Source organism: Trematomus bernacchii, unplaced genomic scaffold (assembly GCF_902827165.1).
Source record: "Trematomus bernacchii unplaced genomic scaffold, fTreBer1.1, whole genome shotgun sequence".
Taxonomy (NCBI): Eukaryota; Metazoa; Chordata; class Actinopteri; order Perciformes; family Nototheniidae; genus Trematomus; species Trematomus bernacchii.
Genome location: NW_022987582.1, coordinates 9,557,861 through 9,577,502, shown reverse-complemented (window position 1 = coordinate 9,577,502; position 19,642 = coordinate 9,557,861). Strand labels below are relative to the sequence as shown.

Sequence of the window (19,642 nt, the reverse complement as noted above, 5' to 3'; positions counted from 1 at the left end):
ATTGAATATGAACAGCCCTATTCAAGCACACCGGCTAAATGGTTGTCAGAGAAAGATTACAATATTCAAAGCAGGTTTCGAGCAAGAGGAGCCCTGCAGCTACATTTCCAACTTTTGGTTATAACACCATGTGTATTGGATTCAATTTCTTCTTCCTTGGAGTTATTATTGATCTTCCCAGGCAAAATATGAGCCATCAAAATGTCTCTATAAGCTATCGTCCTCTACTGCAGTCTGCCTGGGAAGAATGCAATGTTTGATTGGAGGAAGATGAATTGACAATTGACCCAGGTATTACACCAGGGAAATTATTGTAAGAAACTACTGGGTATACTGTGACAGGCTTACTGTTCTCACAAGTCAATCTACTGGCAGACAGGCACCACACTGTACAAGTACAACCCCAGAACAGCCTTTAAAGAGGGACTAATTAGAGGGGCGATATAGAGCTTATCCCTTCACAACATATATTATAAAAGTAATTTACACTCACCGGCCACTCTATGAACTTCACCAGGTCGTCTTGACCATGTCTACATGCCTAAATGCATTTAGTTATTGCCATGTGATTGGCTGATGAGATATTTGTGTTAATGAACAGTTGAACAGGTGTACCTAATAAAGTGGCCAGTAGTGTTGTAGTCAAGACCACCTTAACCAAGTCCAAGTCCTGTACCAAGTGTACCAAGACCAAGACAAGACCAAGGCAGGCCGAGACCAAATCAAGACCGGAACCAGACTAGTGTGAATCCATCACTACATTATACACTTACAATAGAATGTGAAAGATACCATAGACAATTTGATCTGAAAGATCCACCTCCTCATAAAAAGACCAACGCACAAACAGTAAGATATCAATTGAACTTCATCATATGTATTCAGAAAGTGATTATTTTCATTTAAAACCGTAAATGTTTACGTTTTTTGTGGTTTGTGTAGCCAAATGTAATTATTGTTGAATTTCCCAGCATCTTCACTTCAAGACTGTTTGAGTGTGATTGAACGGGTTGGGGAAAGGTAAAGGAAAATAAATAATCACCTGGACCTATCTTTTTCTGTCAAATTGGAATTGATCACTTATTATCTGTGGTTAACCTACTTTATGTATGACTGACTTCACTGTGAAATTAAGTAGAATCACGAGAGATCACAACTTCTCCCTCTGGCCTCAATGCCACATTTGGCCCCAGTACCTGCACATTGAGACTCGATGCGTTGGTATTTTGATGAGATGCTCCCGTTAACCCCTTATCCTTTCCTATCATATCCATTTTACTCAGAGAATGTAATGAGAACTCTGATTTGCCTCACAAACCAATGTCAGAATCTACCATTAGTCCTTGAGACGCCCCAAATAAAATGATAGGAACCATGCTCAAATGTTGATCAAAGCAAACACATAAAAACACTTCACTCATGCTAGGAAGTAATCTCTGAAAAGCCATTTCGCATACTGTATCTCAGAAGGAACAAATGGACAGCCTGAGTGAGTCTGCGGAGATGGCATGGTGCATTATGAGAGGAATCAATTTGACCAATCGGACTTACAATGAGAAAACAGTAGACAGCATTCAATAGTTTTTCAATGTTTTAAAAGTAATAGGCAGCCTATTATCCACTAATTTATTTTGTTTGGAATGACAAATACATTGACAAGTACTGGTGACAAACGTACAATTTTGTAAAGTAGATCTAAATTATTTTGCATTACCTTTTGCTTACATAAAGACATCATGAGAAGCAAGAGAACATGTTTGCACACTAGATGTCAATTTCTCAGGTCACATCAGGGGTAGTAAGTTTATATACAGACTGTTGTTAAATAAATAGAATGGTTTGCTTCACATAGACACAAATGTTCCCATTGTTCCTCTGTAGAGTGTCATCAAGCCTTTATTTAGTGTTCATGGCAGATCATGTTTCACTTCCACTCCCATATTTTGCCATGGAGAAAACAGTATATTAACGTCTGCTGGTCATACATTCGTAAGATCACTCCTGCTCTGCCTTGAGCAACAATGAAACATCCAGATGGTTACAGCTTTATTGTCACTATCCATTTTCCTTTAGACTACTAGCAGAAATCTTGTGATCATTTGCTGCTCTCACTACAGGCAACATGAAGGCAGTTTTTCCTAAATAGTCCGGCTACCTTAGGGCTGCTCTTTTTCATTCTGCCATTTATTGGTATCATTAGCATTTTAACATTGAAGCAATGAGAGAATAAATATCGTATTAATTCTTTACTGGGAACTGCCATCTATCCTTGTGATGGATAATTAGTATTAAAGTATCAGTATTCAAAAAATGGTAATTTGTTTGCTCGACAATCAAAAAGTAAAGCATGCAACAGCCTATAATCTGTCTGATTTCCCTTCTCTGGAGTAATATTGGTTAGTTGACATAATGTCAAATAGACTTACTAATGTTTTTCCTATGTCTGAAATGGCCTCTGAGGGGAAAAGTCATCCTCTATTCATTCTCATCACTCTCTTCCTATCTCTTTCTCACTGCCACCTTCACATTTCTTTGATTCTTTTTTTTTTCTTCCAGCCTGCCCCTTTGGTGACTCTGCAGTAAATGCCAAAGAAATTAGATAAAAAAACAAACCTTAACCATGACTACGCTCACACACATTCAGACAGGCATAATAACAAGTTAACACATTGTTTTTTGTTCCACTGAGCCGATTTGGGAACACTGGGCTCAACTGCACTCCACTCTTTTTCAGTCTGTCCCCAGTCTCTGTTTGATAGATACTGTAGAATGGCATTGTGTGCTCTTGACCGTGGTACGACAGGGTGTGGTGCTGGGATTGAAAGACAATTGAAAAAAGCCATAGCTGGTCAGCCATACAAACAAAAAAGGCCCCTGGCTGCTTTAAATCTCCCAATTATAAATGGTCCCTGATGCTGCATCTGAAACACACGGTAAAGCAGATGTAGTCAGGACACACAGACTTGAGTCACACAGGCAAGTTTTGACAAAGACCCCTGCCAATGTAAATAACAGCACAATTAAAACGCGCTTATTCTTTCTCTTTGTTACTATTCGCCACTAATTTGTGCATATACTTGTAAATCCTGACATACTAAATACATGGATGACTTTTTCTCATCTTTCTAAGTTCATATAATATTCTCCAAAGTTTTTATTCATGGTTTCTTCATTTTACCCAATTACCTGTTTTCTTGTAGGTGATTATGGCAACACAAGAATGCTATTGACAAATAAGCTCTTTAGTTGAGTAAAAGTTTAAACCGATGACATGTGTTTTCTTTATGTTGTGACTCTTTACACTCAGGATAACTGGAATGAATATTCCAGCACCCATCATCAGCAACACAAACTGGCTCCGGCTGCATTTCGTGACAGAAAGCAACCACCGCCACAAAGGCTTCAGGGCCCAGTATCAAGGTAAGACATGATTACTTAATTTGCACATCATAATAGAGGGCCCCCTTCTTAAACATAAAGGGATCATCGTAAGAAGAACACACTGTAATTGCAAAACATGTTTTTGATCTTTTGTTAACTGAATATTATAGAGTTTGATTAATACCCCCTCTGTAGAGGGCATTAGGGTCTTCTTTGCTTCAAACCATTGACTTCAAAGGGCCTTGTTAATCAAAACATTTCAGAGATAAATACTGTATATGCTTTCCTCTTATAAAACCCAGCTCCAGCAGCTCGATAATCCATTACCCTGACATTGTTCTCTGGCAGGACTTTAAAGTCACAGTATGTGCTGCATACACTATACTACAAAGGCTTAAAGCCTGGCACCAAGCCAGATATGAAACCTGCAACCTCACAATACAAGGCTTTATCAAATCTTCAGTAACATGCACATGGTGGAACTCATTGTAAATGGAGACATGAAATCAATAGATGAAAAATCGTATTTCTCACCTATTGCAGTGCATGGTTGTGCTGTCGTAAAGCAATTTCTATATGCGTTTGGTAATTATGATGTAAAGGGCAAATCTTTTTTAAGCACCAACAGGCACTACGAGGTTTTATTAGTGCTTTTGAGCATTACATTAATAACGGGTTGAATGAACCATTTGACCAACAGTGTAGTTCACAGGAGAGGTATTATCTAAATGTTGTCAAATTCAAACAGCCATGTTTTTGCTTGAGAAATCATTTATTGCTTTTGGCTATGCTTTTGATGATTACAAATGATGACTGCCGCTTGCATCACCTGGCTTTTGTGAGCAATATGGCTCTTACTGTGTTTAATGAGACTGTCTTGGGCTGTAGCATTGCAGTCCTTTGGCTGCTCTTCAATTCAGCGTAGAATTTCCCCCTACACGCTCTAACCATTTAATCTGCTCTGACCAATCAATTTTGATCCACTGTTTAATATGTCTGAGTTATATAAATGACCAAACATGAGAAACTAATTTAGGTTTTATAGAATTGCCAGGGCAACCCTTAGGAATGCATCAGAGCCATTGGACTCATTTCCTTTTGTAAAAAGATTCTCACCAGTAGCAATTAATGTTGATGTTCTTCATAGAAATGATTATCTAGAGAAAGAAACAATTGTACTGTATCTTCTCACATCTAATACTGTAACTTCTTTTATCTAATGAACTCTTTCTATTGCTCTCGACCAGTGAAAAGCTCTGGAGAGCTTAAATCCAGAGGGGTAAAATTATTACCAGGAAAGGACAACACTAACAAACTGTCTTTGAGTAAGTCTTTTATTTTTCTTATGCAACTGTTTTCATTGTTTGGATTTTTTGTTTATGTAGGGCTTGTGTTCTGGGTCTTTGTTTCTTTCTTGTCTATTTTCTTTGCTGCATCATTTGGTGAAGAAATTAAGCTACAGTACTAGATTTAGCAGAAGTGCAGTCTCTTTTTCTTTCTGATGACCTATTTCCGCTCATGTAACAGACTTCCTGTCCTGACACTCGGCTAGATCAGGCCTGGTTATGTATTTTGAATCAACAATGCTTAATTCAATCAGCTCTAGTGTTTCTCTACTATTTCAGCAGCACATCAGATTGTCTTATGTTCATGCACTGTGTGAACTAAACACACAGCGGTAGTCAAGGTTGAGTGACCACTCACTTGTCAGATGATTTGTGTACTCTTCAGACCAAAGTGAATGCATTCTAATTGCTTGCTCTGTCATTAACATTAACCTGCAACACAATTCCCCCTTACTCCACTGTGTGCTATACACTTCAATTATAACAGGTTGTAATTTTTATTACCTTATGTGTCATAGATTCGCCTTGCATGGAGACATGAATAATGCAGAACCCGTTAATCTTTTCTGAGGCAATACTGTATATCATTTAAAACACTATAAAGATATACTTCATGTGCCTTGTGGGTTTATTGCATATAATTGAACCCCGTTTCATAACCTCCAACAATTAACTTCAAAGCTAATGAACTTCCTGAACAATGTCAAGGAAAAAACACTTCTCTTTTAAAAACCAAGTGCCTTTGTGTGTGTGGGTCGATGTCTTATTGCTAATTCTACAACAAACCTGAGCCATAATAATGGTCCTATATTTCATGATATTAATTTCCACTTCATGCAGTCTTTGATTTACAGATCATAATGTGAGGGGGAGCTTGTTAAAAGTCACAACATAGCTGCGCTTTTTTCTTTCTTCTTAGCCACTTCTCTACATTCCTTACCTTAGCAAAGGCTATACTCTATTCATAAGAATATCTACAAGGCCTTATGTAGTATACTTAAACTTTTATTATGTAAGGAGAGTCTCAATGAGTGATAGTTGTAGCTTCTGCAATTGATAGTCAAAGGCTATTTAATCCTCTTAGTCCCTTTTGGGCCCAGATATATTTCCTTTTATTTTGTGTAGCTCAGGTAAGAGTAGCATTTACCCTGGGCACTCAAGCTGATATCACAAAGCACATGTGTATCCACATCAGCGCTGCCAAATGACTGGCAAGCCAAACTCTGTGACCGTGTTGGCTGGCAGTCTTCCCCATAGAATAAGATTATATTTGTGGTAGAAACTAAAATAGACTTATTGCAATATTTACTAGCTAGGCACTTCATACTACTGCTTATAGATAATATGACAAATAGGGTGTCAAATTGAAAGCGATGGGTTAAGAAGATAGATTCATATAACGTATCAGTCACCTACAATGCATCAGTTTTGGAATTGTTTTTGTGTTCATGATACTAACAATTCATGAAATCCAGATCAATTCAGCCAGCCGACTTATTTTCTCCGCCAGCAATAGCCAACAACAATCCTTTCTCTTGTGCATAAACATGTTTTGATTCAGAGTTTGCATTGCTTTTCACAAACAGTCCGTTGTCAATGTGTTTGTGAAAGTGGGAAAGGAGGGACTGAGCGAATCAATGCCCTGCGTGCAGCTTTACAATCAAACATGATTTCACCCTTTTTAAATAACAAAACAATTTCAAATCAATATGTGGTGGCCAATGTTAAAATGATGGCAGCCACCACAAACAAATCACTGTATGGCAAACAGATGTCATTCCTGGAACCAAATTATGTTATCGGATATGACCACAACGTTCAAACGGACAAGAGCACAACTCGAATGCTTTTCACTGCAGTGGGTGTTTTCTGTAAGTACAGAGCTCGGCCAACTAAAGTATCTTTCTCACAGCATTCTTGGTCCTTCTCTTTCTCTCTCAGTGAATGAGGGAGGATTCAAACAGGTGTCTAATTACTGCCCCGACCCAGGGGAGTCGGAGAATGGCAAACGCACTGGCTCCAACTTCAGGTGAGTTGGTGCTCCAGCAGCTGGAGAGATGCTGCTCAGTTGGTGGGATATAGTTGAGAAGGGCTCTCCATCCAATTTCAGTGTTAGGAAATGCAGCATATTTCAATTATTGCTGTCACATTCTGTTAAATCTCCAAAAATGGTTTAAACAAACACAGTTTTAATCTTGTTAGGGAAACCTGCATCAGTTTTGAAGATTTACAATATTTCAATTCATTATGGAGTCTTTAATCTATTTGCCAGGGTCATAGATAATCTTCTTGCTGCTTGTATTTTGTGCACTTCTCAGCAGCACTTCTCAGCAGAGAATAAAGATCCACATGACTTTTTGACTATTGACATGTTGCAGACTTAATAATCTGATATGTTGGGCAGAATGCAGCTTCATACCACAGTTAAATCAACTCTCAGGTCCCTGTAAAACTGAGTATATGTTTTGTTGTTTACATAAGTATACACTCTCTATGTCTAAGATAACTCTCTACTATTAGGTCTGTCCGGCAATATATTAAATGTCCAGCAATCATATGAACATAATTAAGGTGTTTATCAGTTCATGTGAAAAGGTTACCATTATTTCACTCGGACATTTATGCTGTATATTTGGAGACTGAGAATAATGAATGAATGAATGAATTAAGAAATTCGACCTGTGTCTACTGAATATGATATACAGGATTGATGAATAGTGCGATGTTAACCTGTTATGATGACATTAGTTAAATCATGAATTTGATATTTCTTCTGGAGTAATTTTTAGCAATTGATTTGCTCTTTCAGGCATTGATAGTGTTTGTTATCTTCTCAGCATTGGAGCAACTGCTCAATTTACCTGTGATGAAGACCATGTGCTGCAGGGTTCCAAAACGATTACCTGCCAGCGCGTGGCAGAAGTCTTCGCTGCTTGGAGCGACCACAGACCCATCTGCAAGGGTGAGCGGGGCTTCTGAAGAGCTAATGAAACAGTTTGATTAAGGCAGTGCCTCTGGATATAGGCTCTGTGCGGATAGAGGAAAGTTCATTTGTGTTAATTATGTATGAGAGCCTTTGCTGTATCACTCTACTTTTACCTTCCAAAATGCTCTGTTTTTCTGTTTCATAATACCTGTAGGACCTTTTAGAATTTGATTAATGGAAATGCAGCTAATACACATTCTCTCTACTTGTGCAAACAATACATTACAAGTCTGTCATATCACAATGGAGGAGTTATAACTCTGCCTTCTGAGCATATTCATGTGTATTTACCTACTAAATGATGTATATACAAATTCTGTATGTGTATCTGAATAATCAAAGATCTTTTAAATGCCTTATAACTTAATATGTTTATTGTCTGTCTCCTCATGTTTATCTTTATGCCGTTGCAGTGAAAACTTGTGGGTCGAATCTACAAGGACCCTCTGGGACTTTTACATCTCCTAACTTTCCTATTCAGTATGAGAGTAACTCCCAATGTGTGTGGATCATCACAGCCAGCGATCCAAACAAGGTACTACAAAAGAGTCAGGGTCTACAATAGAGAAAACAAAGTAAAATATTCCAGCTATTCAAATTCAATAACACTCAATAACAGTGTTTACTGCAGTCTAGTCGATTCCTTTTGCTGAAGTAATTTACTTTTTTCATTTCAGAGGTGTAAAAAAGTCTTTAGAGTCATTAAATACAGGGTCTGCAGAAAAATGTGTGTAATGTAGATACCCTGCTTTCCTCCTTTCAGTGTAGAGCATTTGTCTGGGCATAACCTTCTGGATACATATTTATGTATGCATCTATTTTCCAAGGTAGCAAAAGGTTACATAGAATATGCATGGATTTTGACATAAGTTCACTGTCCCTCACAGTCACTGTCCCTCATTAATTTACCTAGCTGCAATGGATTGCATTTTAGCACTAGACTCCACTATTGGCAGTCGAGCCATTTGCTTTATTCATTTTGGGAAACAGAAATGGAGAGAAATAATGATTGAATGAAATCAGCTTTTTCCCAAAGTGAAGGGGTCAAAGCTGTTTTCGTAATGGTCATTACTGCTCTCCTACATTAATTTCCGTCTCTATTGTTATTCCAGGGTGTCATTTACACAGGGGTGTAACTAAGTGTTATTCTTCTACTCAACAATAACTATCCAGCTTACACTCACTCAGACTCACTAGGACTGGCATGTGCCACAGCTTTGTGCCACCGTGCCCTCGCCTAGGCAAACACGCCATTGACTTGGCACTGAAACTTGGTCCATTAGTGTTATTATGGCAATTATGCTTATGCGCGTATTGTAATGAGGCTGTTATACATGGATATTGTGCTGGCATTGTCCTCCCAATGGCCTGGGAAAGGGATGTTAAGGATGAGCAAGCAGCCATCATATGTTTGTCATTAACAGATGTGACACCCGTCATTCCAGCATCCTTTCTTTCATCACTCACCCATGTCGGCAAAGTGTAGGTTGAGATAATATTGCTATATTTTATTACAGCAGACATAATCATTATAAATGTAAAAGGCTGTTGCCAGCTTGATCAGTGAATATGTCATCTTTTGTGATGAACATTTGTTAAGGGAGAAAAGATCAGAACCAGTGACAGCTGACGAGGATATCTCAAGGGTGAATGCAGACAGGAAATTAAACATTTTAGATTCTTAGATTTGCCTGCCAGGATTGGTTTTTAGCATTTGATTTGTACTCAAAGTAATGTGAAGAGATGCTGCTGTCAGTTTCCATATTGTGTTTATGGTATCTTTTGTTTGTAGGGGTGTATGTCATGAACGAGGGCATTTGTCTTCATCTATAAACACTCACATTTAATGCAAGTTAATTCTTGTGTCTTCCATTTTTATTTCAAAGACATGAGTGATTTTGCTACCAGTAGCAGAATGTAGGCTATAGTATGCAGCTATCTGAATAAACAGTAAGTAGGAAGTCTTACGTTTTGGTTTTTGATCAAAAACATTTCGGTCTTTTTGCCAAAATGAAACAGTCACCAGGAAATCCGCAGAAGAAACAGTCTCTCAATAATTGCAAGTAATGGGAATAAACAGCCATGTTAAGAATTTTCTGAAAATGAAACTGCTGGTTGTTTAGTAATAAAGCGTGCGCATCATTTGTAATTTGTAAAAAATGTACCTGTCAGGGCAACAATGTCAGTCTCCGTAAACACACAAACCATCCTCACTGTAGGATAACAGACAGAATGTTTCTTTAAGTCCACATGCACTGCCATCATAACTCATATCAAAGGACAGGAGATAAAAGTTATCTTTTTATTTTATTTCAGGTTATTCAGATCAACTTTGAAGAGTTCGACCTAGAAATTGGGTATGATTCACTAACAATCGGAGATGGAGGGGAAGTAGGTGATTCTAAAACGATAATACAAGTGTAAGTACCAAATCAATTGCTCAATTGGAAATATATTGAACTTTGATATTGCTCATTTGGTTAAATTAGTTTCATAGCTGTCTAGATCTACTTTTGTTTTCATAATGTTTTGAAGCCATGATATGCTGATCACCTCTATTTGAATGTAATGACTGCACCATTTCAATGAAGACTTGCTTTGTAAACCCTGTAATGCCCTTTAATTACAGTTATACAGTCTGTTCTCTTTTTGTTTCAATACATTATACATGACTTAGGACACATGTTATATTTACTCCTTGTCACATGATGTTTCAGAGTGGGTTTTGATACCATAGTGACTTTTTGTTGCCCTATCTGCAGGCTGACTGGGAGCTTTGTCCCGGACCTGATTGTCAGCATGTCCCATCAGATGTGGCTCCATCTCCAGTCTGATGAGAGTGTAGGCTCGATTGGCTTCAAGATCAACTATAAAGGTACACAGACTTTAGTGCTGATATCATCTGTCCCTGTCTGTTTTCATGCCTCTGTCTGGGACTGTCGCTTTCAGTAAAGCAACATATCCATGTTCCTGTTTGCCTTTCTGTCCTATCTGCCCGTCTGTCTGCCCCCCCCCCCCCCCCCCCCTTCTGTATCTCTTTCTGAAAAAACGTTCTAAAGAAGGCTTTCCGACTCTTCACCTGGACCTTTATAGATAATGTTTGAAAACCTCTGAAAAGTACTCAGCTTGACTTAATACTTTTTCCCCTTTCCCCTCTTTCCTTCCCCCATTCTCTACACTACCCCCATCTCCCACAGAAATTGACAAAGAGAGCTGTGGTGACCCTGGTACACCTCTGTACGGTTACCAAGAGGGAAGTGGCTTTCTAAACGGAAATGTTCTGCGCTTTGAATGCCAATTTGGATTCGAGCTGATCGGCGAGAAGATGATAACCTGCCAGAACAACAATCAGTGGTCGGCTAATATCCCCATCTGCATATGTGAGCCCAATACATGCATTTTTTTTCCAGGACAGCAAATGAAGCAATTACTTATGGGCTTGGAAAGTTCACAATGACACTAACTTATTGGAGGATTAATCACAGTGTTATTAAATGACCGTGCAGTGCATTTGATTTAAACAGCAATAATATAAAATGGGAAATTGATAGGATATGGTTGCCTTGTTATGTAGGGTGGGTTTGTAAGAGAAGAAAGTAGGGTATGGAGTGGAATACTGTAGTGTTATTCAAATACCCAGGAGAAAGAAAACCTGCATTGTATATTGTCCTTTCTCAAACAACTTGCACTCCTTCTATGAGTTAAATAACACCTAACCCGTATCCGTAACACAATTCTAGTTTCAGTTCCATTGGGAGACTGCAGTATTCCTGTGCCCCTATATTGCTATTTGTCTGTATATTTGTACACTGACTCTTCTGATCCATCTGCCTTATAGTTCCATGTTTCTCATACTGCTCAGCACCCATGGGAGCAGAGCTGTCATCTGATTGCTGAGCTAGTTTTACAGCGCTGACATTGTTCTATACTTATCTTTTTGCCGGACCCTGTCATTGCAGAATGCACAGTGTACATTGTCAAGTGACCAGTGATAGATGCTATAAAACAAATGGCCTCAACTGGGATATTTGAGTTTTAAATTATTTCTAAGATGTTTTTTATCCTCTTTAACACACAGTCCCCTGTTTTTCCAACTTCACCGTTCCCATGGGGACGGTGCTGTCTCCTGACTACCCGGAGGGCTATGGAAACAACCTCAACTGTGTGTGGCTCATTATCTCTGAGCTTGGCTCCAGGATTCACCTGGCCTTCAATGACTTTGACCTGGAGCCTCCCTACGACTTCCTCACTATCAAAGATGGAGACCAGTCAGAAGCAACAATACTAGGACGCTTCTCAGGGGCCGAAGTTCCTTCCCACCTGACGTCCAACAGCAACGTGCTGCAGCTGGAGTTTCAGGCTGATCACTCTATGTCTGGGCGAGGATTTAACATCACCTATAGCAGTAAGGACCTGTTCAATCCATTGAATTCAGACCAATTTAGTCATAGTAAAGCATTTCATCCTCCATTTCCCTTTCATGCTTCGGGATTAGGGTACATTTCTCTTTGCAAACATCAGGACAGGACTGTCTCTAATAATCCAGAGTAAAGTGCAAATTAATAGTTTTATCTTATTTATGGTAAATGACAGGATGAAGTTAATTCGTTTCAGTTATTTGTGTGAATTCACACGTTCTCATTCACAAAGCATACACTTGTCCTTTAATTAATGCTAAAGCTTTAAAGATACATGCTATTACATCACTCCCCAAATGAAGTTAACATGCCTTAACAAGACAAAAAACAACATTTAGGATCGTTCATACACTTCCTAACTCTTGTTCCTCATTCCTTTACGCAACACCGTTGTAAATCTTTACTCCTGGAGAGGCACAACAAGCTGTAAAGACAGAAGCTATTGTCACCCTCAGGTGTACAGAGCAGACCTCTGTTTTTTCTCTCCTAAGGATAGAAACATCCATTTCCCTTATCTACAGACTCCTCAAAGACCCCATTTCTCATTCACACAAGAGCATTTGTCACTGGATCTTGTTCTCTTTCTACTCATTACCAGCTTTTGGGCGTAACGAGTGCCCTGACCCTGGCATACCGTTGAATGCCAGACGCTTTGGGGACAGTTTCCAACTGGGCAGCTCCATCTCAGTGGTTTGTGAGGAGGGCTTCATCAAGACGCAGGGGGCTGACACCATCACATGCCATCTGGAGGAAGGCAAGGGGATGTGGAGTGGACTCATTCCCAAATGTGAAGGTATTGAAATGAATAAGCAAATAATTGTGTGCGGAATAATTGGTGGAAAGATTTGTCAACTTTTGAGTTAGAAGAGGAATATAAAATCTTTAAAAGAACTTTTCTCCACCCCTCTCCACTTATACCTTTTTACATCTTTAATCTATATCCTTTTGCTTTCCTTTCTTCCCCTCTTTCTTCCATCTCTGTGCTCCTCCAGCTCCTTGCGGGGGTCACTACTCAGGGCCGTCTGGAGTCCTTCTTTCCCCGGGGTGGCCGGGCTACTACAAAGACTCTCTGAGTTGTGAGTGGGTCATTGAGGCTGAGTCTGGCAGCTCCATCAAGATCAGCTTTGACAGGTTTGTATGATTTTTGTCAAACAACAGCACACAGACAGCACACAATTCCTTAGTAAATCCACATACTATACTGCATGTGAGTACTACTATACTAAACTTAAAACATATATATATAATATACATACTACAAACATTAATTTGCATCACATGCACAACACAGAAGGCATATTTCTAGCCCTGGAAGCCTTTGGGGGGGGGGGGGGGTGCGCTAGTGGGCACGCTCATGAACTGTTCGCCGGAGCCTCGCAGCAGGGTTACTGTGCGGAGCGCATAAAGCAGACCCTTCACGCGATAGCGAGGGGTAGAGCGAGGGGTAGAGCGAGGGACAGTAACGGATTAAAAAAATTAAACCTAAATGGCTCGCGAATTATACTTTGGCGGCCGTTAATATACCTGGGCGGCCCGCCCAAGTAAAGTCTATGTGTGGGAAACCCTGCTATCTTACCAGTTCTTATGCAACTCGCAAATATCTCTCTCTCTCTCTTCTCTCTTTTCTATCTCTCTCTTCTCTCTTTTCTCTCTCTCTCTCTCTCTCTCTCTTCTCTCATCTCTCTTTTCTCTCTCTCTCTCTCTCTCTCTCTCTCTCTCTCTCTCTCTCTCTCTCTCTCTCTCTCTCTCTCTCTCTCTCTCTCAATGTTGGTGCGCCTTTTTTCAAATGATCCGGTGCTCCTTTTTTGGCAGGGGGTGCGCACACCTGCGCACCAGTTATGTGCAGCCCTGGTTATAGAGTTCTTAAGGTGACAATCCATATCATGTCAGATTTCCCAAAAAGTCATTAATGTAATACTATTGCAATAATAACACTTTTTGCGTAGGCTATTTCTTCTCATTTATTTCCTCGAGATTAAAATGTTTTTGTCTCTAACCGACCTAATGGTTTTAAACTGTCAAAGCAAAAGCATTGTTGCGAATACAAATAACGCTTCAATTACCTCTCTCTGCTCTTTTTACTTTTAAGGTTTCAAACTGAGCTCAGTTATGACTTCCTGGAAGTGCATGACGGTCCTAACCTGCTGTCTCCTCTGATTGGCTCATTCAATGGAACCCAGGTCCCTCAGTTCCTGTTTAGTAGCAGTAGCTTTCTGTATCTGCTTTTCACCACCGACAACAGTCGATCAAACAGCGGCTTCAAGATACTTTATGAAGGTGAGACTATTGCCTGCATGCACTGCGAAACATTAAATTGAAGTAGATAGGAATGCACATCATTTTTGGGATAGTACACACATAGTGTTTGCAATTTTTTGCCTTCAAAATATTTCACTGATTTCAAAGTAGATATGCCAACAACAGGAATGAAAACGTCAGAGTATTAGGTGGTTTAGATGAATTTTAAACTGATCTGCCTTATAGCATTTTTATACAGTTTTTGAAACACTGTGTAACCTAATATGATGTGATAATTAGGTTAATTACATAATAAAAGCCACAGTATTATCACAACAACCTACCTCAATGAGCTTAAAGTGGACATATCATGCTATATTTGAATAATATATTGTAGGGCCATACCTATATAAGGTATATTTATACGTTTTCTTTTTCAAAATACCAAACAGATCATGCATTTTAGCCATGCCTCATTTCGCTCTATTTGCTGTTACCATGCTGTTACCATGCCACGGCAACCTCTCATTCCCCTGATAGGTGGAGAGTTGGCCATATAGGCGGAGCTCCTCGTTCCTGACGTCAGAGAATTTTCAAATCTGTATCAGTCTGTATCAGATCCGTTGCAGCCCTGTTTTTAGAGATTTGGGTATGGAGGGAGGGTTGTGTTTTCTGACACTTGATGAGTTCCCTGACACACCGGGGACACATATTCATGTATAAAAGACGTACAAAAGTGCATTTTGCATGATAGGTCCCCTTTAAGTGTTCAGGATTAAACAATGCATGTTTAGTTTAGCTAATGGGATAACAATTCAAGAGTAAGACTACAGAATGGAACAAAAGGTCAATCTCATGTTATCTTCAGGTTGAGCAGTACTTTTAATAACCTTATTGTTTGCAAGGCCCTTTGGCCTGTGGGAGGAAAGGCTCCTGGGTAAAGTCAAAGCTAAAATGAGTCATTGCAGCTTATTGAATGATTTGCTCTAAACTCTGCTAATGCTAAGAAATACAAAAACTAAATAGCAAACAGTCAAATGCAACATGACAACAATGGACAAGAAGTAACCTGCACTCAGTTCCCCTCCCTAAATGCACTGTTTTGCTATCAAAGGGTGTTCTTGCACTGTCATGCCCTTTGTCAGGCACAACAGGTGTTAGCTTGTGGCTCAAGGTCTTAAAGTGCACACATACTGACTAAGACAATCTTGGTGAGGAAAGAAAACTATTAGCTCTTAGAGGTACATAATAGAGGGTAAATTCCTCTGCCCTTAGGGTTTGTGTTTTTTTTAATTTCCTGCTCCACATCATTATACATGCAGTGGTAGTCTTTGAAAAATCCAATAGAAAAACACTCTCGACGTATTGTGATGTATGTTCGTGATTGTATGCACTAGCCCCATTACCCTTGTCACTCAGATGTGATTCATAAGACAGAGTTTGTTATTATGTCTGTATTATTGACTGAAAGCAGACCACAAGTGCCTTTTGTCTTATTATGTTCCACTCTCAAGTGCATTTTTCCTTGGTTGATGAGGCTATTGAAAAGCAATAACAGTAAGATCATATTAGCTTCTTCAATTGCAATTTAGCACATATCGTACTGCTGCAATGCTTTGGGGAAACCCAGCCTAGTTCATTTGTAAAATTGGTCTTACAGAGTAGGGCTGTTGTGAGTAAACGGAGGCACAACAACTCTGAATCCCATTCCCTATGTATTTAATGGATATCTTGGAGCATTTAATATACAAAAACATACTCATAAATTAGCAAATAATATATATAGGTACATTTGTTTCTTTCCCTTAATTCACTTTTGATCATAGTATTTAAAATATAATGCCTTATTTTTCCAACAAATTCCTTCACCCTAAAGGCCAAAACCAGCAGTGATTTATAAATGATCTAACTTAAGGAGGCCTAGCAGTGCAAAAGAAGAGCTCTGCCTGGGTTTAATACACGTTATTAATAATGATAATAAACATATAGTATAACTGGGTTTCACTGTTCATTTGTTTTGCTGAGAGTGTAGTGCTTTTGGATTCTGCAGTGGGTGCAATTTTACATTCATTTTACATTGGGTGCTGCACCTTTTTAAATGCACTTCATGCTGGCCTTCCAGTCACTGAGGCAAGACATCCCACAATGAACAGGGTAATGTTTGCTGACATGTCTAAGTCCCTGGGTCAGTCACCTGAAACAACTGAAGCACTGTGAAACATTGTATTAGTACCAGGACACCTACAAAATTGAACAAAGAGAAAGCATGTTGGATCTCTATAAATATATGGTCTGAATTAGGACATCCTTTTACAAATATATACAGTATAATACAAAATATATGTATGGCCACAGTTGGATTCAAGTAGCTCAAGTAATTTATTTTATATAAACTTCTATCTAAATGTTATTTTCCAATGATTCATTTCTAAGAATAGATTAATAAACATACTGACCATAGCCGTCTTCCAATGACTCCCACATGTTATTGCTTACATGTTCAATGCACATTGTTGGGTTACAGCCAAAGTAAGAGATAGAGATTTAGATTCTGGTAATCCAAGTTTAGAATGAAATCCAACCTGTGGCCCTTTTCTGCATGCCTTCCCACCTTTCTTTTCCTTTTCCATCTGTCCTAAATCTATTGAAAAGCCCAAAACAGTATCCTCAGAATAGCCAGCCATCCAATGACCTGATAACTGCTTACACAACTGTCGCCAGTCAATTTTGAAAGTCAGCATATTTATAGTGCTTCACAAGCAATCCTACTTAGAAAATATCCAAATGGTAGTCCTGGAATGACAGGGGAACAGGGGCACCTCTTTGCAGCTTGCAATCGCTGAAGATTAAGAGGGAGTTGGCACTACAGTTCAAACAGGAGAAAATCCGATGCATAAAAACATTTTAATGAAAATTAGAGGTGGCAGTCCAACACATGCATCGACAGGAGGTCGTTTTTTTTTTACAGATTCACTGAGGTCATAACCCCACCTCTTTCTCACCATGCCCCGTACTCATCCTCATCACCTATAATAGAACATCTGCTTTTAAAATTCTTTGTTGGTGACTTGCTTAAATATGACACAAAAGAGATAGCTTTTGTGTCATGTTATAAAACCGCCTTTGCTGTAGTCTGAAATGTGTCTCTTTCTGTGTCATGTATTATATTTTCCTTATTTTTGCGTAAGCACAAGTGAACGGTTATTTTTAAATAAAAAAAAAGTCTAGAAGTAAATCTCTTACTTTGGAAAACGTACTCTCCTATTATGTATGCAACCCAAGACCTACCTTTGTTGTGATGATTGTATTAACATCAAAGGTTCTGTCAGCATTTTCTTTTGTATGATTGTGGCCTAGAAATGTAACTGATTTCAAAAATAGAAATGCCATTTCATGTTGCGTAAATGCAGTATGACGTCAATAGACCTCTGTAGCTTAACTGTCATTCTCTATTTGCATAGGCAAGAACAGACCTCACCCTGTACTGTAATAATAGTTGAACATAATCTGACATACTGTGTGACAGAAGGAAAAAACATAGTCATTCGCACGACACACAGTGTTGCTAAACTTGGTATAGCCTAATGTCACCACATAATGAATCTATTTGGTTTGATAATTATTGTCAGTCACAGGCCAATTTGTTAATTGATGTACACATTTATTTTATTTACGAGCTTTTTCCCATCTGTAATAAGAGGTTAGGCTGACACATTAACTGACTCTAAAAGCTTGTAAACAAAGAATACTTGCTTTGTAATCAAATACCACTATTCAAATTCAATGTAATGACATCAGTGTCTAAATTAGGATCCCCATAAGCACTAGCATGAGCACTTGCTATTCTTCCTGAGGTCAACAACATTAACAAACATAACAATCAATTACAAACAAAGTATGTTTATTTATGGCAAACATAAGCCCTTCTCTAAAATAACCTTAAATTGTATACTTGCATATCCTATGCTTTCAGAAATGAAATTCTAAGAAAAAAAGATAGAATACCCAGGATGGATGGATGATTTCTACTTCCACCCTAATTTACACTTTGTTTCTTACACCATAACTCATAGTTCGTTGAACACATGTACACTTCACCAAGGAGAAGATGTATAATTCTCTCGAAACCTAAACCAATACTGTTTAATTCCAATGTCTGTAGTGGTCACTTTGGACACATACTCCTGCATGGATCCTGGTATTCCGGTGAACGGCGTACGGTTGAGCCATGACCTGTCCATCGGCTCCACGGTGTCCTTCCAGTGTGACCCGGGCTACAGGCTGAGCCACGACGAGCCCCTGGTCTGTGAGAAGAACCACTTCTGGAGCCACCCTCTGCCTACTTGTGATGGTACGTACAGGAACGCTAAAATGTGTGCGGTGCATTCCAGCTAAAGCATCAGTCTCATCCATGATGGCTCAATTTTGTTTTGAGTAAATTATATTTTTAAGATCTGTTTTTTTTATCTTTTGTTTTGAATGCTTCTTAAAATGAATTTGGATGGCATTTTGACATCAAACACCATTGTTAAATGATAAATGTAAAATACAAGAATCCCCCTTCTTCTCGTTGAAACACATTAAATGAAGTTGAAAGAGCATTTATTATTGAATTTGTTATGACTTGAAGGGCTGACTGAATTTTATACATCACCAAATCAGTTCTTTAGAAAGTCAGCATAATTTTGAGAAGAATACACACACAGAGCCTATTTGTATATACCATATGTATAGTCTGACACAGTAACTGGCAACTTTGAAATGATTAATCATTTATTTTTCATCTATTGCTGAATTGTATTTGCAAACCAAATAACAACAATTATTAAAAACCATGGCCTTGTTAGCAAACATGAATGTCACAAGCTTAAGTGACGGAGTAGACCACAGAAGGTGACTAATCAAACATAAGCGTGTCAATTTTTAACAAATACACTCAGTCTTAGTGTACTGTAATTACTACCTGGGGTTTTATGAATCATGTCATACTGTAAACAGATTATGCTCAACTTTGTGGAGTTCAGCATGTTTCTGATTTATGTATCTCACATAGTCTTCTTGTTGTACAGTTCAGCTCTTTGTGCAGTTTAGAAGCACACTCAAGAAACATTCTGGCGATTTATTGTTTGGGCGCACAAACCGTAATTGATGTGTTTTAGTTACGGTTCACCCAGTAGAAAGAATATGACGAATAAAAAACATTCAAGAATTGGCACTGAGAAGCATTCCGTGCATATGATACAATGCCGTGCCATGCAGCTTTAGCCCAGCAG

At 38.8% G+C, this 19,642-nt stretch overlaps 1 protein-coding gene across 1 annotated transcript in view; it reads left to right on the top strand.

Moving 5' to 3' along the window:
• Positions 1-19,642, top strand: part of LOC117480538 (CUB and sushi domain-containing protein 3-like) — a 217,382-nt gene that overhangs the window by 49,860 nt on the left and 147,880 nt on the right. The window contains 13 exon segments of the mRNA XM_034127877.1: positions 3,308-3,420; positions 4,629-4,706; positions 6,669-6,756; positions 7,565-7,689; positions 8,127-8,248; positions 10,030-10,133; positions 10,476-10,588; positions 10,911-11,093; positions 11,792-12,118; positions 12,730-12,924; positions 13,124-13,262; positions 14,221-14,408; positions 18,532-18,720. Coding sequence (XP_033983768.1) covers positions 3,308-3,420; positions 4,629-4,706; positions 6,669-6,756; positions 7,565-7,689; positions 8,127-8,248; positions 10,030-10,133; positions 10,476-10,588; positions 10,911-11,093; positions 11,792-12,118; positions 12,730-12,924; positions 13,124-13,262; positions 14,221-14,408; positions 18,532-18,720 — 1,964 coding nt within the window.